This window comes from Cavia porcellus, unplaced genomic scaffold, assembly GCF_034190915.1.
Source record: "Cavia porcellus strain 051 isolate PalLab524CR breed Dunkin Hartley unplaced genomic scaffold, mCavPor4.1 scaffold_29, whole genome shotgun sequence".
NCBI lineage: Eukaryota > Metazoa > Chordata > Mammalia > Rodentia > Caviidae > Cavia > Cavia porcellus.
In genome coordinates this window covers 21,552,245-21,575,910 of record NW_026947512.1, presented here as the reverse complement: position 1 = coordinate 21,575,910, position 23,666 = coordinate 21,552,245, and the positions used below count along the sequence as shown (strand labels likewise).

General features: G+C 38.1%; 1 protein-coding gene across 1 annotated transcript in view; it reads right to left on the bottom strand.

Annotated features, from left to right (window-relative positions):
- Window positions 1-23,666, bottom strand: part of Kdm5b (lysine demethylase 5B) — a 71,439-nt gene that overhangs the window by 2,076 nt on the left and 45,697 nt on the right. Inside the window, exons 11-26 of the mRNA XM_063240117.1 lie at window positions 23,065-23,246; window positions 21,401-21,563; window positions 18,380-18,499; window positions 16,935-17,129; window positions 14,364-14,545; window positions 14,105-14,229; window positions 12,858-13,008; window positions 12,589-12,703; window positions 11,955-12,310; window positions 10,881-11,019; window positions 8,376-8,555; window positions 7,743-7,901; window positions 4,821-5,306; window positions 2,866-2,977; window positions 1,817-1,971; window positions 215-535 (exon numbers count right to left, since the gene is read on the bottom strand). Of these exons, the coding sequence (XP_063096187.1) occupies window positions 215-535; window positions 1,817-1,971; window positions 2,866-2,977; window positions 4,821-5,306; window positions 7,743-7,901; window positions 8,376-8,555; window positions 10,881-11,019; window positions 11,955-12,310; window positions 12,589-12,703; window positions 12,858-13,008; window positions 14,105-14,229; window positions 14,364-14,545; window positions 16,935-17,129; window positions 18,380-18,499; window positions 21,401-21,563; window positions 23,065-23,246 (3,141 nt within the window). The remainder of the gene's footprint in view (window positions 1-214; window positions 536-1,816; window positions 1,972-2,865; window positions 2,978-4,820; window positions 5,307-7,742; window positions 7,902-8,375; window positions 8,556-10,880; window positions 11,020-11,954; window positions 12,311-12,588; window positions 12,704-12,857; window positions 13,009-14,104; window positions 14,230-14,363; window positions 14,546-16,934; window positions 17,130-18,379; window positions 18,500-21,400; window positions 21,564-23,064; window positions 23,247-23,666) is intronic.

Below are 23,666 nucleotides of genomic sequence, written 5' to 3'. Positions count from 1 at the left end.
AAAAAGGGAAGAACGAGAGTTTTCTTCAAGAAAAGGGAGGAGACCCAGGAACGATGTTAAGAGCAGAGATATCAGTGGGGGTAGGACTGAGCAATCCATTCAGATCAGCTCAAAGCAGATAAGCAGAAGAGAAAGACCCAGCGAGATGAGGTCTAGTTTACAGGGTTTCTGAGTTAAGGGAAAGCAAGTCCTCTATGGCCCAAACCTCACTGACCTCATCTCCTTCTGGCTGCAGGCAGCTCACAGCAGGACAGATGGCATCTTCATCCTCAGAGTCCTCCTGCTCGGAATAGGATGTGTCTGAGGGCAAGGAATGAGTTTCAGCAGAGCGGACTAACTCATAGCTACGCTCCCTCTCTAACTTGAAATTGTTTATGTCCTTGGGGTGGCTCAGTTTTATTTTCTTCTTTTTGGGGGTCCGCATTTTCTTGACTCGATCCCACCGCTCATTGGAGAGGCCTTCTCTATCCAGGCGTCTCTTCAGTTTCCTCTCAAGACTGTTGATTCCATCTCGCTTTCCCCGACAGCAGTCATTCTGGATAGAAGATGAGCAAATTCAACTTCAGCTTACAGTTCCCACACTAAAACTTAGTGAAGCTAAAGGAAATGTGTAAAGGGAAAACCAGGTAATCCTGTAGGATATGCTCAACTGTATCCTAACCACTATGACCACTCCCCACTCCAGGTTCCACAGAATGAACAGTTTGTATTGAGCCTCCTTCTTTCTTCACTGAGCTACCAAAGAAATACTGCAAAAAGAAAAGGAAAGATATGATTTGCTATGAAATTAGTCAACCGCTGGGGATTTAGCTCAGTGGCTTAAGTGCCTACCTGGCAAGTATAAGGTCATGAGTTTGATCCCCAGGACCAAAAAAAAAGAAGAAATTAGCCAACCAACACCAGAAGATGAAAGATGCCCAAAACACTTATTTTTGCCAAATCCATAAAGTGACTGCCTCTTACAGAGTTTCTATCTAGGCATTTTTGTCTATCCTTTGAGTTACAGGCTCCTAATTAAGGATATACATTCCCATTCCTTAAAGGAGTAAAATGCATGAACCAAACATCAAAATGGTGCTAAAGGTATCATAATGAAAAACAACATTCTAAATGCCAGCGTTCTAAATTAGCCCTCATGCTATCTTTTGTAACATTTTTCCCTAACATGGCTGTTTTCCCAGTAGATTTCAATCTTCTGGGGCTTTGAATTGGACAGGTCAGTTAGTTCCTGTCAAAGGAAGCAGCAGCAGTCGCTTTAACTCTACTAAGACACAGGATGTTATATTACAGAATATCCTTCTAGTAATAGTAAGTGAGCACTCAAGAAGGGCAGCTTCAATCCTTACATCAGCGATTTTGTAGGTCTGGAGGAGTAAAACAAAGCATGTTCGAGACTGACTCTAGATATGTTATTTTCAAAATATATTATAAAACGTCCTCCCTCAAACTATAATTACATTTTTGTCACTGCAGTGCTTCTCTTATAGGGCAAAAATAATCCTACTTCTCATTATTACGGAAAGTAACGATGATGGGAATGATATGGTACATACCTTTCTAAAAGGGGGGGGGGGGGGCAGGGAGAAACTTACACAGCAACTTAAAATGACCCAATCCCAGGACATGAGCCAGGATGTAGCAGTAGACATCCAGTCCCTAGCATCTCACCAGCACCCTTGAGAATAGAGCTGTGAAGTAGCCAGCTTGCATCCTTTTGTGGATCAAATACTGTCTTCCTTCACCGAACTGAGAGGAGCAACACTGAAAGCACATCACCACTGCAGACTGCTCCCTGGGAGCCTCTTAAGACACTCACCTTCTCACTGCTGGGTCGAACTGGTGAGCTTCGGTCAGTCTGGGAAACAGGGCTTGGCTTTGCAAGGAGAGTCTGGTAAAGCTCCTGAATTTCAGGAAGGGATACTTGGAGCAACTGAGCTTCCATCAACAGTTCATTCACTTCCGGACTGATGCCTGTTCAAGATCACACCCAGTCAAAATGATGACAAGTGCCTAACATATGCACATTTAAGCCTGCGAGAAACACAGAAAAGCTGCCCCTCATTCCACTCCCACCCTCTCCTTATGATGCATTCAGTTCACATGGGTTCATTTAGCTGCCTAAAGCCACAACCGAGTCTAGACTAGATTCCCTCACTTCCAATTCCTAGGGAAGTAATAAACCACAACTAAATCCTCCTCCTGGCTATTTCTAATGCACAAGAGATATCACAGGACCTCTGCTCTTTGATAGCTTATGCCAGAAAGCACAGAAACATGTTGTAGTTCAGAGCACAAGCAGTCTATGTGAAGGAGGTAACTAAGCATCACAATTCCACATGCAGCTTTAGGCGGAGCTCATGGGACAGTCACTCACAAATGAGAAGAAAGAAACTACGTCTTCAATGTGGACTATCCTTAAGAGCTTCCACAAGCCTCTTAAGTAAGGAAGAAACAAAGAAGCCCATGACTCACTTAAATACTAGGTGTGTATTTATTTGGCACAAGATTAGCTCTTTCATCCCTAAAAACAATGAGTGACAATGCCTTCCATTTTGGTTTCCCTTCCAGTTATAAAACATTCAAATGAACCCTCCACTACCTAGCAAATGCACAGTAACCTACATCCTCCATTTAAGGATAAAATTCTTTATGGTAACAAAAACCTTGTACAAGATGTCCTGTTAGGGGCTGGGGATTTGGCTCAGCGGCATAAGCGCCTGCCTTGCAAATGCGTGGTCGTGAGTTCGATCCCCAGTACCGATAAAAAAGAAAAAGACCAAAAAAAAAAAAAAAAAAGAAAAGAAAAGAAAAGAAAGATGTCCTGTTAACATATAGCCCTCAAAATAGTATTAGTAAAATACAAACCGTGGAGGGGGATACAACTCTGTCCAGTAGAAAAGGGGGAGTGTAAATATGAGGTTCGGTTGTCCCAGTCATCAGGCAAGGAAAAGGATGTGGTGCCAGGAGGTTGAGATACCTAATAAAAGAAAAGTATCTTATACAATAAGGCTTTTTCAGAATTAAAAATACTCTCACCAGTCTAATGAAAGTCCTCCTCTCCCTCAGTCCCCCATAATCCCAGTCTCTCAAGTACTAAGATTACAGGTGTGTGTCACCATGCCCGGTGACTTCATTTTCTTAAAATGAGAAGATTCTTCTGCCGTCTCAGAACTCACCAGTTGACTTAATATCTTCCAGGGAAAGAAGTCTTTAATCTTTTTGATTTTAGACAGAGATAAAAACCTTTGGGGAATAGGTCATTTTCTTTATGTGAAAATAGACCATACAGACTTTTTTTTGGTCTTTTTTGAGACAGGGCCTCACTTATGCAGCCTAGGCTGGTCTTGGACTTGCAGATCCTCCTACCTCAGCCTCCCGAGTGCTGGGATTACAGGCGTTCACCACCAGACCCAGCTCCACAGACTTTTAATCCTCATGTAATTCTCTATATTAAAGATTAGAATGCAATGAACATAGGAATGCACCCCTTTAAATAAACCAAACTAGCACTTGTCAGAAATCATTCACATATATGCCTTCTTCCCTCAGTGTTTTATTTAAGGAAGTAGACGAGAGTCCTGTGACACGAGTAAATAACAGTGTGTACTTTTCCTTTATCAATAAAGGTAACTAATTCCTAGCACATCCTGGGTAAAGACCAATGACTCCATAGCAGCCTGGCTGTCTATACAGAAATATGTAACTGGTCATCTACTATGTGCCAGGCACTGTATTTCAGAAGCTTAAAGGAAAAAAAAAAGGGAGGAAAGGAGAAAGACAAATATGACATTTTTTGGTTGTTATTCCTAATCTGCTAAGCAGTTAGCTTACATGTCTGTGTTTGTATGGTACATGAAGAGTAATTATCTGCAATAGAAGAATACATACTAGACTTAAATGCTAAATTACCTTATAAAAAGACTGAATATTGCTGTTCTTTATACATTATGCATTCCTAATATCTTTCCTTTCCTGCATCCATCCTTGAAAGAAGACAGAAAATTGCCAGCAATCCCAATGATGATGAGAAGCTGCTTTGGGTAGGAAGACTGCATAAAGCCAGACACAGTAAGCCACACCTGTAATCTCAGCACAGGAGGCTGAAGCAGGAAGATTGTTGTGAGTCTGAGGCCAGCCTGGGCTAGAGTGAGTTCAAGGCCAACCTTAACTATATAGCAAGACCTTGTCTCAAAACAACAGGAAAAAAAACCCCAGATAGATAAAAAGTACATAAGGTATTGATCCCATAGCCCTTCCTCCAAAACAACACAGCACTCCCACACTTTAAAAAACTATTCTTCTGCTTGTAATCCCAGCACTTGGAGGCTGAGGTACGAGGATTGTTGAGAGTTCAAGACCAGTCTGGACTACAAAGTGATCTCAAGACAGCCTGAACAAGACTCGTGTCTCAAAAAGACAAAACAAAACAAAAAAAATTCTTCAAAAGCTAAAAAAGGACTGAAGGTAGAAAATCTTCCCTTTCTACTCAATGACTTTCGTCTAAGTAGGGAAAAACTTTTTAGTGAAGCTGACATTTAAAATACATATGTTATATATACATAGACAAATAATGGAAAATTTACTTGAACACATGACAAGGTAAGCACGTGTTATACAGAGAAACAGGACATAAGAACAACTGACTATTTAGGAGCAGAGGAAACTTAAAAGGGTGCAGCAGATGGGCACGGAGTTGGAGTGGGAAGTTCTGGACTCAGTAAGGCTAGGAACAGTGAAGGGATTGCCAAGGACACCAAGGGTAACACCAAGGCTACAGCATAGATCTCTGCAGAGTCCAGCAACCTGAAGTCTTAACTCACCTTGCTTGTCTCTGACACCTGTCTCCCAGAGGTTTGCCATCTGCTAGATAACAGTCCTGAGCTGACTCGGTCTTGCACAAATTTTAGATTCCCTGATGAAAGCAGCTGCTGGGCTCTGTGTTGCCAGTTCACGGTTCTCTCAATCATATACCGAAGTGCATCTCCCTCAGGAAGGCGAACTCGGATGCGCTGCAGGGAAGCCAGCAGGGGCAAAATTTTCTCTAAGGGAGGTTTCTCTGACCTCCGACAGTGGGGACAAAGCCAGATGCGGGGATTCTGTAAAGTACTGGGTACTGCCACACAATTAGTATGGAAAGCATCCCTGCAGAGTTCACACTGAATCATAGGAGTTGCTGGGGCCTTCTGACATAGGCAGACTTTCAACTCCACATCTTGGACAGGCGACAGCAATTTCCCTTCATTGGCAACTCTGAGAGACTGCAAGGCTTCCATTTCTCGTAGGCGAGCTTCCCCAAGTGTTGCCATCTGAAAAGGAGTTAATGATTAAGGACATTGGCATAGAAAACTCAAATCTCTCTCTCAACCATGTACAACTCAAGGCCCTAATAGTTAAAAACATGGGCTTGAGAGTAGATTATCTGTATTTGAATCCTGCCTCTGCCTCACATTAAGCTGTGTACCCTGGGGCAACATATTTCCCCACGGCTAAATTTCCTGTGTGCATAAATGGAGATGATAGAGAGTACACTTTGCAGTGCTGTAATGACAAGCAGGAGATGAAAGGCATCCCTGGGTCAATGCCAGCCTGGCAAGTGTGATCATGGTCATTAGTTCCATTACTGGTACCAAAACAAACAAACAAACAAACAAATGAAAAACAGACCACTGTGTGTAGTGCTTAGTAAACTCTTAAGTGCTTTTACTTCATATACATTATTTCTTTTAAGTTTCACTTCATTTATTGACGAAAAAATTTGTTTCTCTTTATACTCTGCATGTACTAATTTCTGAGACTCTCCAACTGTTTTCAGTTCCATTAACTTTTGTATTTTTCTAGAAAGGCACCTGAGACAGTCTAGTATAGTCACTACACAGTAGCATTCTGTCTCTTACTGCTATTCAACACTAAGATCCCTCTGTATATAACTACAAGTAATGAAACTAGACTGGACGCTTAATGAAAAAATTAGAGGCCATTTCATAAGATTTTCTTATATATACATGCTGTAAAATAAAATTAGAGCAAAGACAGAAAGCAAGTAATGTACAAGGTGGTCTTCTTACAGAAGCTGCAATGTACTCAGGCATACTCATTCTCTTTATAAAAGAAGAGTGAAGTCCCCAAAAAGTGCTGAGTTTAGCATGTATGAATGACTTGAAAACAACAAGTCCAGTCACAAGTGACACTGACTATAATTTCTAACCACTGTGTACAAGCTGCATGTAGATCGAAGGTTTTGTTTCTGCAGGTACTGGGGACTGAACTCTGGGGCACTCTAAATAAATGAGCTATACCTTTTCTTATTTTTTATTCTGAAACAGGGTTTTCTTATTCTAGCACAGACTGGCCTTAAACTTGCAATCCTCCTGCCAGTTACTTCTATAAAAGAATTGTACCATTATAGCTCTCCTCTAGCACCTCACTGAAAGATAACAGATAACATGGGGAGAAATTATCAACTTGATTAACATTCAGCTTTCCTCCCTAGAAACAAAAGCTATAGATTGCAGGGCCTGTTCTATTTTCCAAGTATTCAAAATATTAACTTATCATAAAACCATTTTCAATCATCACATTCTTCCACTTTCAGACTACCATGTTTTATCAGATGAAGCCAGAATGTGATTCCATTATTTCCTTTTTGGATTGGGGAAGAAATGTATAAATGAGGTGTACAGGAAAAAACAGATCTGAAAGTAATTCAGATAATGAACTTTGGGTATATTAAGGTAAACTCTACTTAATTTTTATAGTTGAATATAATGAACAGCAATATATATGGATTATGTGAAAACAAGGTACCCCCACATAGCTTAGAAATAGTAACCAAATGACTGACCTTTCAGGATTCTACCATAAATCAGTAGATTATGTGTAGAAGTTTGTAAACCAGGAGCCCATGGATTAGCTACAATGTATGAAAGATACTACATGCAAAGTTTCAAACATATGTGCATTTCAGAGGAGAAGGACTGTAACTTTCAGTTAGTTCTGACAAGAATGCACCACACATAACACAAAATGGTACCCAAGTAGCAGAAATATATAAATATAACCCAAACCAAAGAAAGAATGTGTCATCTTCTTAAAGCCATCTTATTCTAAAGTGTTTATTAAGGCCAGTGGAGATGATGCTCACCTGTATTCCTAGCATTCAGGAAGGTGAGGCAGGAGAATCAACAGAGTTTGCAGCCAGCCTGGACTACATAATGAGTTCGAAGCCAGCCCAACTACATAGCTTAGACCCTGTCTCAAAAAACCAAGTATTTTTAAAATGCAGGTCAGACTTAACTAGGTATCTAATCTTCCAATTTTTTTTTTTACAGTGGTGTTAGGACTCGAATCTAGGCATGTACTCTGATACTGAGCTATTACACTTAGATGTACTTCTTACTATTTAACACCAAGTACATTTATTAGAAAAGAAAGTTATGAAATATCCTTGTATCTTTTGTATTTCCTCCTTGGCATTGCAGTCTTACATATTTGTTAAGTCTCGGTAGCCTTATCCAGCATTTCTGGATCAATCCATAGGCATTCCTTCTGAGGCCATGAAAGTCTAAGACTTAGAGTCCTACACTGAATCTTATGCACGTCTAGGCATATTTTTAGTTTATCTTTAGTAAAACTGAGCATTTTCAAATTATTCTACTTGCCTTCACAATATTCCTGTAAACCTAAAAAAATTAAAAATTATCCCCCTTAACAACAGAGAAAGAAGACAAAACCCAATTACGCACAGCTGAAGCAGTCTCTTTGCTTTCAGTTAAAGCCCTTTCCAGGTCACTCAAATTCTCCAATTTGGTATTTTTCTTCTTCCCACTTGGCAAAGGCTCCTTTAACTTTCTCTGTTTCCTTTTCAGTCCCAAAAGGCCAATATCACACCGGGGACACAGCACCTTAATAAGATAAAGCAGAACCACCGATAAAATGGATTTCAGATAAAGCAAAAGAAAAAAACTCTATTAAATAAAAATAAGAAAAGGAAAGAAGGCTTGCTCAAAATAGACTCTGATTTCAGATTCAATTAAGTAAGTAAAATGCAAAATATACCAACTGATTCCATGATATGTATGAGCATTAGCTTACAGAAAACACTTTATGAAAGGGAGCTGAAATCATCAGGTACCAAGCTTACTAGAGTCAACCCTAAGCACGACCAAGTTTAACAGTCCAGTTTCTACAGACTTCACACAACATGCAAAAGGTTCTTCTTTAGACACTAAATACTACTCTAAACGCATCCATAAAGTATTTAAAGGTTGCTAAAAAAACAACTCAAAGAACACAGATCCATTGGTCATGTGATGGCCTACATGTTTTACCAAGTTAGGAGACCTAGGTCCTTGCAGATGAGCTGGTTGAAAACTTACCTCTAAGAGAGAATATGGAGAATTCTCAGTCAAGAATGTATTAGCAGCACATTCTTTCCAAGCCTGAACCTCAGCTACTAGTGATTCCAGTCTTGGCAAAGAATTCAGATGCACTGGGATAGATCGACCTCTTGTAACAAGTTCTATGAGTGTGTCTAACACTGGTACACGTCCTCCAGCCTAATAAATAAGAAAAATTATAGGAATTTAGGGAAAAAATACTTTTATATAAAAAATAGGGTCCCTGATCAATGGATCAATTCAGATTCCTTCATAACCTCAGCATGCTGAATTCACAGATGCTGATAAAATGTGCAGCTTATCAGTGGTGACAGAGGTAGGAGCAGCAGCGCTATTTGTCTTCTTACCTTACAAACAACCAGAGAACCTGGTTTGTACCAGGCCCCAAAGCATAAAGATACTAACATGACATACTCTGTTCTGACTTACAGGCTTCTAAACTGACTCACCACACTATTCCCCATGGGTAGTCTAGAAAAACAGAAAATCAACAGAAAGAAAAAATACAGTAATTCAAGATTTTCCTATACTGACTTACATTTTTAAAAAGCAACCGAAGAATACTTTACTCCAATCCACTCACCAATTAATTACCATATTCAGTATAAATTATTCAGAAAACTAAAATATGAGCTAAGAAAGCCCAGTGGTTCTTAAACTTTAGCATGCATAGGAATCATCTGGAAAGCTTGTTTGAACACAGTTTCTTGAGTCCCACCACCACATACTGATTCAATGGGTCAGAGATGGTCCATAGATTTGCATTTCTAACAAGCTCCAAAATGCTACAGCTGCTGCTGCTAATCCTGCTGGTACAGGATACTTTAAAATGTTGCTTCATTATTTACATGCTCTTCCTATGACATTTAAATACAATTATATGGAGTGTTTCCTAAATGTAAGGAAAAAACCAAGTAACATTTAACAATAATCGTGAGTAACATTTAAAATAAACAATCCAGGAAAGGGCCAGGGATATATAGCTCAGTGGCATAAGCACCTGCCTGGCAAGTGGCAAGGTCCCAAGTTCAATTCCTGGTATATTTCCCACCCCCGCCAAAATTCATTAAGTATGAAGTTGGTCTGTGATTGTTACATCTAATAGTCCTTAAATATGATGAAAGAAAAAGGCTATTGTTTTTCAGGAATGGAGCAAAATCTTACCTTTTGCCCTAAGGTAACTGACGTAAGACAAATGAAGGGATAAATATATCCAAAAGTGTATGTGCCTTTGTTTTTTGACTATATAAGCTAGCCAGCTTTTTCCTCCTTACTGTAATGATCTCACCTTTTGGCTGCTACCAATCATTGAGTGAAAAGGAGGACCATAACTAAAACTAATTGCTATAGTACCAACAATCAATGACAAAATGTTGCAAATACAACTTCTACTAATGAAGTCTACATCTGTAGTAAACACTTTTCTTTGTATTTATTTGGCTTGCTAGGATTATCCCTTAATTATATAATTTCTTCAATGTTTTCTCTATTTTCTAGAATAGACATCCAGATGTTTTGTTATAAACATCTGTTTAGAACTGTCCTGTTTGATGTTTCTTGCTAGCAAACTATCCAATTAGCACCACAATTAAATTTACACAGATATTCAGAAAAACAGAAAGTATTTATTCTAGAATCTGAAGGATTCAACAAAACCAGAGACTTTTTCTTAATAGGCCAGTAATATTATAAACCTGCTGGTTTATAATATTAGAGAGGTAAAGGAAGATACTTCTTTTCCCACCAACCAATTTTGAAATTAAGTTATTCAGCTAAACATTGGATATATCATAGAAGGCATTATTTCTGTACCTTAATTATTTACAAGTGAATTTAGTTCTCCTTAAACTTATATGTAAGGAAATATGTACTTATATATAAGTAAACTTACATGTAAGTACTTGTAAGTGTATCACTTAGGAAAGGGCTACAAAATGTTGATGATAGTTAATTTGGGTAAGTTTTTCTTTTTTTTTCTTTTTGTCTCCTTTCTTTTTACATGGCTAGGAGGATACTTTTGTTTAAGTTATACTTGGAAAAAATTCTGGATTCTGGGGCCTAGTTTGGTCATGTTACCATATAACTGAACTGACTGGCTCAACTACTCCTGATTAGGTAGACGCCAGTGCTCTTGACAAGCCAGCAACAGGCAACCATATGTAACAAAAAGTAAAACCTGTATCTTCTCCACTTCCTTTTCCAGCCTCTTTACCCTTCACTACAACTCTGTACTTAAACTTGTTACAAAGGACTCCCCAATTTCAAAAAGGCTGGTTGAATTATTTATGCCTTAATTATCTCAGTCAACTTGTCAGGTAATAGCTGGTAAATACAACCAAACAGGCCTAATAGAATAATCAGATCAACTTCCTAAACACTGAATCTGTCACCTAAATTAGATCCAATAGATTATCCTTTAGCAAGTTTTCCAATTATTGCTCTTCAAAGACTGACTGATACATTCAGGACATTTTTTTAACGAACCTGCAGGGTCTCCACATCCTGAAGCCAGTCTCTGGCTCTCTGCACTGAATCTTTCAAGGCTGCACCATTGGGCAGATACGCAGGGATCTCCTCAATCTCCTTTACTGCAGTAGCAAGGCTGCTCAATGAAAGTCGTGGTCTACAAACATGAAACACAAAGATTTCTCGGTATTTTATATGATGGTTTGTTTTTCTTATAATTAACTAAAAGACTAGAAAAATCACTGCAAGAGAGATGGGGGGGCAAATGGCACTGACCATTAGATCTCAAATTAACTAGGTTCAAATAAGATTTAAGAGCAAATAAGATAAAGCAAATGACTCAGTGAAGTATTTAAGATCTACTTGTTTCTGATTTTATGATGGCATAAGCTCAAACTTTGATTTATACCTCATAACTAACTTACTGATCATTAATTTCTCCTGTATAAAACTACATACAATATGAAAAGTCATAGTTTTATTTTAAAAATTAAAATTCTTCAGGATACTCAACAGTACCCCAAATTTTTGCAATCTCTCTGCTCAATGACCACTATTTTAGGATTACAAAAGAACATTTACGTAACTCACTGTTTCTATGCTTTACATTATTATATGGGCCAAGTAAAATCTGTCATCAGAAAGTGAAGTTTCATTCTCTTTTTTTCCTCAGATTGTTAGCCTGTATCCAATGTAACCTCTCAAAGAGGTGAAGTATTCTGATTTACTAATCAAGAGCACAAATGTATCCTATTTCTGCTGAAAATATTCAATCTTCATTTTATAGAACCATACATGTTAACTCTCCAATGTTTTTCTTTCAGGCTTCTTGGGATCTTATTAGCTGTAGTTTTAAACAGTTCCATGTGTTATTTGAAAACTTTCTTCTCTTAAAGACAATACATATCACTGTGGTCCAGAGAAGTTTCATTAAACTATTGTCTCTCGAAAACGTGTGCCCATTTGAAACATTCGTTTCATAGTCAGTAGTAACTGGACACTTCTAAATGTTAATCATGGTGCTCTATGCTCTAAGATGGGACTCTTGTCCGGCTTCCTGCCAAGAGAAAGATGTCAAATTTGCTTTTTTACCTGGCCCTAAGAAGACTCTTGGCTTTGTCATCCCAGTGCTCTGACACTGTGAGCAATTCTTGCAGCCGGGCCATGGCTTTCTCCACTGCTGAGTATGGTGCAAGCCCTACCCCAAGATCTATGAGACGTCTCATATCATCTAAAGTAAGGGAGCTGGGGTCTAGGCAAGCTTGCTGCACCTCTTCTAGCCAACGGGCCTGCTCCAGACGGGTTCGCATCTCAGCAAGCTGTGGAAGTTCAACATCAAATTCAAAGCTGATGTCTAGCAAGTCCTGCAGCTCAGCAGCACTAGGCATTTCCTCAGAGAGTAGTTTCTGACTATGCTGCTGGAAATCTTCCACACGATTCAGGAGATCCTAACAAGAGCAAAAAAAAAAAAAAAAAGGTAATGCATAAGACAAATTATAACTAACTGACAAGAGACTATGTAATAAAGTAAAAGTTTGCAACTTTATCTCTCCTCTGTTGGCCTATTATAAACTCTTTACACAGATTCATCACCTAATCTTAAAAAAAATTTCTGGAAATAAATGTACACATTAGCAACTAAAGAAGAGTACTCAATAATGTCAATTGAGTTCATTAACAAAATATAGGACCATCAAAGTACTCCCACACGTACAGGTTTAGTTACCTTTAGCAATGGTGTTTGACTGAGAACACATGGAAGAGCATACAACTGTGTTACAAACTGTCGGAGTTCATTCACTGTCAACTGATTTTGGGATTTCCCTCCACCAGATCGGTATCTGTAAAAGAAGGATCCAAAGGAGACATGATATCATGTATGTTCATTACTCATAGGTTCTGGCATCACAGGAATCCAGGGCAGAAAGAAAAGCCAACCACAACAGGTTTCCAAGTTTAGCTGCCAAAGAACCTAACTGAGTCAGAAGTACATACCTCGTCTGTCTTTTGCCATTAAGCAACTGCTGGGCCACAGAAGCACACTTCTCTGCATCCTGTGTGACTAAACGAAGGTGGCGTAAAAGATCATTGTCTGGGAATTTCTTCATTTCAGACTCTTCAATTAAAGCCTTGAAGTTAATAAGGCCTAGGAATAAAGAAAAGGTTACTTTTTCTGTGATTATTTTTACTATTACTGTTAGGAAAATGAGAGTGTGAGATTGCATTTCATCAGCTATCTATACACATAACAAAACTATGGCAATGTTTACATCATTAATAAATTTGTTCAACTGATTTAGAGGGAAGGGATGGCTGGGCAAGAAGTTTTTAAAACAAATGCATAACCGGGCAACACGGTGGTACATGCTTTTAACCTCAGCACTCAGGAGGCTTAGCCAGGAAAAATGTCCACAAGATTACCAACTTGGGCTACACACTACATAGTTATTTCAAGGTTAATCTAAACCACACTGTGAGATTCTGTCTCAATAAAAACAAACAAAAAATAAAAAATAAAACAACACATGCTGGCAATGGTTTTCAATATGTAAAGGTTAAGATCTGATGGGCTTAAGAAACCTAGAAAATGGGAAGCAATTTGTAAAATCAAATAAAAGACATCACATTGTGGGTTGGCCCAAATCTTCTCCCCATCAATTTATTTTTCAGTTGGCAAGTAACTGGTATGCTCAGAGTGAGAGATATTGTTCCTTTTCCCTAAGTGAAAGGGAAGAGTTACCTGCTACAACTACAAAAATGAAAGCAAGTGAAATACTTTGAAAGAGATAGGAAGGCAATCAGTGACTTTCAAAGGCACTGAAAAGGACATTGGACCCTAACTGCTTAAAAATAAGAAATGATAAACCAGTATTTTAGAGATTCCTAATTTAGTGGCATGCTGCCTTTTTGCAATTTTTTGCAAAGTATATACAAAGCTTTTCTGAGGTTTACATGAAATGTAATATGCTGAAAAAGGGAGGTATAAAGGGTAATTCTGTTTCCCAAGCTATCTTGCATAATTCATACATCAGCACTTCTCTTTGATGTAGGACATCTTACTCATCCACTTGTAGTTTTAAACTCTTTGCCAGTGCTCTGGAAACCACCTGACGGAGAAACTAATCAAGAATGAAATCAGGCTGTTCCAAGTTAATCTCTTTTGTGACAACTCTACACTGGCTCCATCACAATAAGCCCAAATTTACTGTTCAGTAAGTAGTATTTGTTTGGGTATCACATACTTTTCTTCTTGTTGATCTTTGCCTCCAAAGCTTCATTCACATTCAAGGCCCATTCGTTGTAAGATTCTGCTCGAAGCTTCAATGCATTCATCATAGGGTAGAGATCATCCAGAGTGTACCTGTATCTGGAGAGACAATACCAGACACCTTAGAGATATACGGCTCTGGAGAAAACTAGATGTCTTTTACTTAACATCTCAGGCCCGAGCTTTTAGTAGACTCAGTACTGTCCATAGAAAAAGATATTTTTCCTACTTACTGAAGTTTGTATTTATATGGAGGGCAGGAACATAGTTCTTTTACATGATGCAGGCAGACAAGTAGTCCAGGTTTACAAGAACAGGAGATGGCAGACATGAAGCATGTAGTCTTGCATTTTATACACTGCCGCTCATCATCGGGCAACAGCTCAAAATCCATTCTTTCTGAGTCAATTACTCCCTAGAATTAAAATGTGCTTTAAGACTTTCAAAGGATAATATCATCTACCATCTCCCAACACAAACATCCAGTATCTGAGTTTCAAAAATGACTCCCCCAAAAGAAAAGCCTTATCGGGGCTGGGGATTTAGCTCAGCGGCATACGCGCCTGCCTTGCAAGGGGGCAGTCGTGAGATTGATCCCCGGTACAGATAAAAAGGAAAAAGACCCAAAAAAAAAAAAAGCCTTACCAAATATAAAATGATGAAAAATGAGTGGGACACAAAGTAACAATCATTTAGCAAATATGGGCAAGTTAATCTAATTCACTTATCTAAGAAGGAATCACTTTGGACAAGATGTTAAGTTTGCTCATAAGAGTATGAAAAATAATTACCAGGACTAAAATATTTCTGAGATTAGCTTTCTATCCTACTCCAAAAATTGGCCTTGTCCAGACTTGGTTATAGATGAGAGCAAATGAACATGGGAAATACAAGTGCTTTGTAATTCTAAGAAATTACTAAAGAGGGCTTCAGAGTGGTATTACTGGAAAACCTATAAGAAGAATAAAAATAAAAGACATGGCAAATGGGAGAGACAATCATTCAATTGCTCATTTGGCTAAAATGTGGTCTTTTAGTCTTTTACATAAAAAGTTATTTTCTCAATTATCATCTGAGAAAGGTAGAAAAATGATGTCACGGACAGACTGAAGTTGTTTAATAAAGCACTTCCTAAGTAAAAGACTGTCAAGAAAAATAAGACCATTTAATAATATATCAACTTTAGTTTGTATCATCTGATTTCTAGAGGCCCTTCTGAGACGTATCTTTTGTCACTCAAAGCCCAAACTTCTATTACTTTTTCTCCTCATCTATAACTAGATCCAATCCTGAGGATGCTTGTACTAATTAAGTCAGTTTATGAACCATAAGTGCTTTCATTTTATTTTAAACTTTTAATCATTTCAAGTATAACAATTTTATAGACTCACAAAGATGAATAAGGAAAATGCCAACAAATGCAGTTTTGTTTTAATCTGGAATAGACCATTTTAAAAAAAAAAAGTGTTTTGTGGGCTGGCAACAGTGAAAATTTTTGTTTGAGATTAAAAACCAATCCTATGGATGTTAGTTGAAAATGAATTGTGTAGTTCACAACCAGTTTTAACTTACAAATTCTTTATCTGGAGAAAACATTATTTCTCAAAGTTACAAAAATTAGCTACCATTTTTATTTATTTTAGGTACCATTACTGATTTAAGACCTTGGAACATCACTTCAACTCTCTGGGCATTATTTTCCCCAGTATAAATACCAGGGGAAATACAGATATCCTGCACTTGATCCACAGTGGAAAGAAAGGACTCCACGCAGCCAACATTCCAGTACTCTACCCAAAGAGGCACATTTAATTAAAAAAAAAAAAATCATTGTGACTGTATTTGCAGATATGACTGACCCTGAAGAATCTAATAAAAATCTATTTGAAAAAAATCTGTTAAAAATTCATTCTAAAATAAACATGGAAAAGGAAAGGAACTTTTAAAAACAGACAAAATAATTTTTAAACAACCCTAAACACCTACTATTTAATTTTCAGACTTCTTAGAAAAGTTTAACTATTTGGTATGGATACACTAGGATAGATACATAGGTTAACAGAATAGGTCAGGCAAGCTCTCAGCACTCAGCCAGCCTGGACTCAATGAGGCAAGAAAAAATACCAATATATTGGACTTCATCAAAATGAAAAACCTGCCAGGCATGGTAGCACACTCCAGTAATCCCAGCAATAGGGTTTGGGAGACTGATGTAGATGGACTGCCAATTTGAGACCAGTCTGAACAATTCAGTGACTTAGCAAAAGCCTGTTTAAAAAGAACTTTTAAAGGTGGTGGTAAGGACAGTGATTTAGCTCAGGGGTGCAGCACCTGCCTGGCAAGCACAAGGTCCTGAGTTCAATTCCTAAACCCCCAAAACTGAAGATGTAGTTCACTGTGAAGACCCTAGATTCAATCCCCAGTAGAAACGAAAAAAAGAACAACTTCCTTTCTGACCAAAATATGCTAGCAGAATCAAGACAAACTAGACTGAGAAAAAAAATATTAGTAGAAAAGGTAAAGAGTATATAGAGCATTCTTACACCAACCTAATTTATAAAGAAGTAAAAGAAAGGAGTGGGGGGATACATTTGAACAGATGCTTTGGCAAAGAGACAGAGGTGACAAATAAGCACATACAGTCAATGTAAATAGAAATGACAATGAGACATTAGAGTGCATCCATTAGAATAGCTTAAAGAAAATTACAGACTAAGGAAAGATTACTGAAAATGGTACTAAAGTACATGAAGACATTAGTAAGTTAGATCTAGTGGCATCAATTACATTTTCATAAAACTTACCAATTTGTGGACAACTTCCCTTAAAGCTTTCTCATCCTCAATCATAATGGCCATGTCCTTCTGAACAGTGGAAGCCACTACAACATCCAGGACATCAGCCTTGGAAGCCATCTTGCAAATCATCTCATCATGGGAAAACACGCAATAACGGTGAAGCAAGCGATAATGTTCCACACACTGTCGACCTAATGGCAGCTGTGACAAAGGACAGAAGAGAGTGCATGCCATGTATTTGTCTTCTATTTCTACAGAATTCTCATTTGTACTATCAGATTTTCAAATATCACATCCTGGGTCAAAACACCATCTATCAAAAATATAACCAGACTTTAACCTTCCTGGACTAGACCCTGAGCTGTATGTATCCCAAATATCTAGTATATTAGATATCTCAATTGTCAAAGTACCTTTTAAAAATACATTGGTGATAAATTAAGGTGCATAATATGAACTATATATAAATATATATATATATATATAAATTTAACTACATATATACATAAATTACTACATATATACATATATAAATATGTAGTTCATATGTATATAAATATATGTAGTTCATACTACATATATAATATAAATTTCTTGAAATACTGCTGAACTACATTCAACCAACTTCAAGACTACATAATGGACCATAAATTTAGATACAGTTAATACTACTAGAAAAGCACTACAACAAAATTACAATGCAGACTTAACACCACATACTTTATCAAGACAATTATTTTTGGTAAATGAAAAGCATTAATAAACATTGATAAATACTTAATTTTAACTGAAACCAAAGATATCATTGAATTGCTATTGTAGATAATTTAAGCCAGTATGTGCAAAATCTCAAAATGGAATTGTCTGCTACAAGTTTGCAATGAACTTTACAGTATAAATCAACAGGCTCCTTTCTCCATGAAGAATATCATGCCACAAAAGCCAGACTACTAAGGAGGCTGAGAGAGGAGAATTTCTTGAGTTCAGGAGCTCTGGGCCAGCCTAGGCAACTAATGATACACCATCTCAAACAAAAGCAAAAACAAAAACTCTTTAAGAAAATCTTCCAACAAAAGAAAAAAATGGTGGGCTTGGGAAGTAGTTTACTGTTTAAGTATTTGACCTGCATGTACAAGGCCCTAGATTAATTCTCCACCATCAACAAAAGAAGGGGAAGTAGAGAAAGAGAAGAAAGAATAAAGAAAGAGTAAGAGGAGGAAGTGCTCAAAAGAACCTCAGCTGAACTAAGCACAGTACTTCCTAGTATCCTTGTTTTACAAGGTGGCCCAAGTGCCTTACCTAACTGTGGACTGGTAAACAATTTGCAGGTTGGCCCATTGAGCAGCAATAGGTGAAGTTACCATATACATGCTAATATTTAAAGTACCACATACCATTTCCACAGGAAAAACAACAAATTTGAAAAAGCTTGCTCACTCATAATTACATACCCAATCGACAGTGCAGAAGTTCACAGCCTCAGCAAAATTAAAACCTTGATTAAAACCACTGTGGTAGGCTCTTGGAAATGTAATCACAAACTCCCCAGCACACTGATTTGTTCGATAAACCTAAATAAATAGATATTGGAGATTTTTAATATTCTTAGATAGTGACATTTTCACCAAAGGTAATTTGGACATAGGCTATCAGATGATTTTACCAAAAAAATTAATTTTTCCACCAATTAAAAGTTAACAAACAAGACACCAGGCATGGTGGTGCATGCCTGTAATCCCAGCACACTCAGGAGGCTGAGGCAAAAGGACTGCTGAGAGTTTTGAGGCGAGTCTGGGGTACAGTGAGCTCAAGGATACCTTGAACTACAGAGTGAGATCTTGTCTCCTCCACCTCCCAATAAAGTGTTAACAAATAGTCATCGTTCAAGCCTGCTTATAATACCAGCACTCAAGAGACTGAGGTAGGAGTTTTACTACGCACTAACTAGAAGCCAGCCTTAGCTACATAGTAAGTTCAAGGCCAGCTTGAATTACAAAGCAAGGCCCTGTCTCAAAAAGTTAGTAACAACAAAACTGCTGTGATAGAATATCACCTAATTTTTGCCAGAAGATAAAGAGTAATATCCATGGTTAATTATTATCTAAAACCAAAAATATGGTTTATACTATAAAAGTATAGTCATCCCTTATGCCCCATCCCCTCTGAAAACAATCTATCGCTCTACTTACTATTATCTATCTTTTATTCGGAATCGGGATGTGTTATGTACATGCACCAACTCCACACAAGGAATGTAAAGATTATCAACTATAAACATGGATTGATAAATTTAAAAAAAAAAACAACTTGTAGCCACATCCAAGATCAAGATACATCTTTCTAAACACAGCTAGAATAAACTAATGCACTGATGGTAAACCTTTGAGAACTTTCAAAGGTAACCAACAGCCAGCCATGACAAGTGTGTCATAGGTTTGCCACCACCATTCTAATGAGTATTATCCCCAAATAGGATCTCTTAACAGCACTTTAAGAAATTCTGCTCTCTTTCAAGAATCTCACAATGTACTGAGCTCCTCCTGAACTAAACCTCACACTTAAGCTGCTATTATTCCCATTCTGACCCACCTTACACCAAAAGCACTTGTGTCTCTCTAGGCACGCAAATCCTTTATACAACTTACTACTTTTTAAAGCATCTAAATTTCTGTATCAGTGATTGTCTAGTGTAGTGCTTAGAAGAAACAGCAAAGACACCAACCTGGTACTTATTAGAAATGCAAACCATCAAGCCTCACTGCAAACCAACAACAGAATCAAAATATGCTGGGGCCAGCCGTGTACTTGGCAGAACAGAGGCTGTTTAAATACAACTTACTGCAGGAGCACAAACTCTTCTATCTGAATAACTTCCTCCTTGACCTGCTCTTTGCCAAATTCTATAATAAGTAGAAGCTCCAATTCCCACTTCAGGTGTCATCTCATTTAGGAACTTTTTCTGATTCTCAATAGTTAGTAATCTCCTACTTAACAATACTGTCAAGCTATATTACTCTTTCCACATTGGTATAAACATTGTCTTTTCCCTTAAACTCTGAATCCCAAAATGCAAGAGGAGTTGGCTTGTCAATTTCTATAGGTGTAGAATCTAGTCTTTTATGGTTCACCCAGAGTTAAGTCTCACATACAACAAGCTACATTTGATAAATGGGAAAAGACCAATCAAAATGAGGAAACGGAAAATACTAACAATGAAGAGATGGCAGAACTTCAGTACTTATTAATCATTATTTTCTAAGCCACAGTCCACACACAATGGATGATCTCTTCAAGCAAAGTCCTGTCTGTCTGCTCCTACTAGCAAGCCTGTGAACCTCAAATTATGCAATTTAGATCACAGCATGTTCAATACACATTTTATTTAGCTAAGTAGGATGGATTCCACAGCTTCATACATCTCAATCTGGCTTCCTCAAATATCTTCAGAATATTTTCTGAAAGGAAGCAGGCATAGTAGTGTCACTTCGTATGATAGCAACTTTAACAGCTCCTTTCAGTTCAGACTGGAAGCCATGAAATCCAAGCCCAAGAACCTCAAGTAAATTTTCACTTTAAGAAAATCCAATTTAGGGGCTGGGGATTTAACTCAGTGGCAGAAGCGCCTGCCTTGTAAGAACGCAGACACAAGTTTGATCCCAGGTACAAAAAAAAAAAAATCATATAGAGTCAATAAAAATTTCTGAATGTAAGAACAAAGTATGAAAACTTCTGATACCAGAGTTTAGTTCTAACTATAGCAGAATCTATCTACTTTCACAGTTTCACAGTAAACTAATTTATACTGACAATTATTTTTAAAGTTTATATTGCTGGACATGGTGGCACATGCCTGTAATCCCAACACTCAGGAGGCTGAGGCAGAAGAATTGTTACAAATTCAAGGTCAGCCTGGAAAAAAAAGTTTGTTTCAACTGATCAAAGCTATTGGGTGGGTGTGGTGACATGGCCTGTAATCTCAGTACTCAGGAGGTTAACAGGAGGATCACTGTAAGCCTGACACTAGCCTGGCCTACAAAGTGAGTTCAAGGCCAGCCTGAACTACAAGCCAGACCCTGGAAGGGATGGGAGATAAAGCTATAAGTAAAAAAATTATAGTTTTGAAAGCACTCACAATGATGAGTTATTCAATCTGTGAATATACTAAAACCACTGAATTGTATATTGAAAAACAATATTGTTTATTATTTGCAAGGTAAGGCTGCTCAGTAATCTATATAAACCACAAAAAAACCAAAAAAAAGAAAAAAGAAAGAAATTAGTTTTTATGGGGTCTGAGGATCTAGTCCCATTAGGTTAATACTAGGTAGTCCCAAACTGCATAAAATGGTTGCTTCTGCTATTACATTATACAATAAAAAATATATAACCAAGTCAATGAAAAAGTGAATTATGAGGAAAAAGAGAAGTGGTGAATTAAGTCTGAGCTACAGGAGGATTAATCCAGAACATACAGGCACTTCATGAGTCATCAGAGTATTGGGGTTCATGATGGTCACAAGCTGATGGAGGAGGTCAGGTTGGGACACAAAGAGCTCTGGAGCTAGTTTCTTCATGACGTTTTCTAGCTGCTCGGCAGCATACCCTGGGACACCATACCATGTTTTTGGCTCACCCCTGGAAATAAAATTATAAAAATAAATCAATCTACAACAATGACACCAACAAAATAATTAACCAACTCATTTTCCAGATCCTGCTCTGTGAGACTAAGTTACAATGGAATGTTCACACTGAAGAAGTATTAGTAATGTGATCCTTGGAGTATGAAGTTTAAGCAGAAGAATTTTCATCTGTGGTTCATTTTCAGCTGTCAGTTTTATCTAACCATTTAAAAAAATACACATAGCTACAATCTCTAAACTTTTAAGATATCACATTTGCTACAGGATATATGGTTACCAAAATTTCCTGTAACAATTGACAAGGGATGGCAACTGTTACGGTTTATATGTAGATGGCTCCCCAAAGCCTAGTGAAACCATAGGCAGGTGTTTGGAAGATTAGATTGCAAGAGTGTTATATATGACTTGTGTTACAAGGTAGCAGTCTAGTACTTGGAGGATATAGCTTCCTTTCCAGCTCTTCCTTTCGCTGTCTACTTCCTGTCCACCAAGCAGTGAGCAAGGATCCTCCATTACGCCTCTCTGCCATACCATCTGGCTCTGGAGCCAGCTGACTATGAACTGGAAAGTGAGACAAAATATGTAGACCTCTCTTTCCTTAAGTTGTAGGTGTCATACATCATTACTAAAGAGCTTATTCTTCAAAGCACTTTAAATCTCTAACATCTCTGTGATGTATGGCAAATATCATCTTCACTTTACACCTGGGAGCAACTGCTCAGGGAAGCATAACTGATCTTACACATACATGTGCCAATTTCCTTTTCTTGTGGTACACCCTCAAATTCCTTGTGTGGGGAACTGGAGCTATAGATCTTCAAATATCTGTATATTGAGAAGCAGGGGTGGGGGTGGGGCCGATGTGAAAAATGGCTTTGAACAGTTTAGTAAATAAATTCAAGTATCTGTACTAGCATACACACCCCAGCATCCTCCACATACTCTGAAGTGTTGTGATGCCAGAAAGCAGCACAACAAAAACGAAGCTGGCAACCCCAAGGACTTAGAAGACATGAAGTACCTATACTCTTGCTCCTCTCCCAGGGCAGATATGGGTTAGCACTGCCACCAAATGAGAATGCCCACAGTGAAAGCAAGGGTCAGTGCTCTGTAGCCTTTCTAAAGGTAAAGATTCCTTTACTTCAGATAAAAGCTATCCTGTCAGGGGCTGGAGATTTAGCTCAGCAGCATAAGCACCTGCCTTGCAAGCAGGCGGTCGTGAGTTCGATCCCTGGTACCGGAAAAAAGGAAACGCTATCCTGTCCCCAAAAACATGCTACACTTGCAAAATACTCTGCACAACTTCAGAGGACTCATGGACTTTCTAGGAAGCTTTATGAAACACTGTCTTAACCCGAAAAAAACATTTATTCTAACAGTAGTATGGGGAGCGGGGTATGCTACTTTACAGAATCAGATGAGACACAGCTGAGTGCATGAGGAAAGTTTTCGTCCCAGCCTGCAAAACCCATCATGGATTATGGAAACCTCACCAGTGCAAGTAGTTAATTGAATAGCTCCAGTGGTCTTCGATATGCCAGCAGAAGGAAGAAAAGCACATTCCCACATACAGCCAAGGCAGTTTCATGCCACATATGTCTGCAGTAATGTGAGCAAGGACAGACTGTTCCATCACTGGCATATTGTTCAGATTCCAGCCACTATCAAGATATTCCTAAAAATAAGACAAAAGAGGATGAAGTTTCCAGCTGTAGCATGCTAGCAACTTTAGAATTCTGTTTCTAAAAGCTGTATGAAAATAGTCTGCTTCAAAATAGCAATGCCAGGTGAGGAGTGGAAGTTAAGAGGCTGACTTCTAACAAAAAAGACAGAAAAAAAAAAAAAAAAAGAGGCTGACTTCTAGGATGTATAAAAGGAAGGATCTGTTTAGCTGTTGTTTGAGACAGGCTTTATGAGTGCAAAGAGTGTATACTTTTATGAGGGAGTGAAACAAGGTCTCACTATGTTGCCCAGGATTCCCTGGAACTTGCTATATAGCTTCCAAATCATGATCTTCCTGCCTTAGCCACCTGAGTGATGGCATGGAAGGCACATGTCATCATGCCTGGCTCAGTATATGCTTTTATTTCTGTTA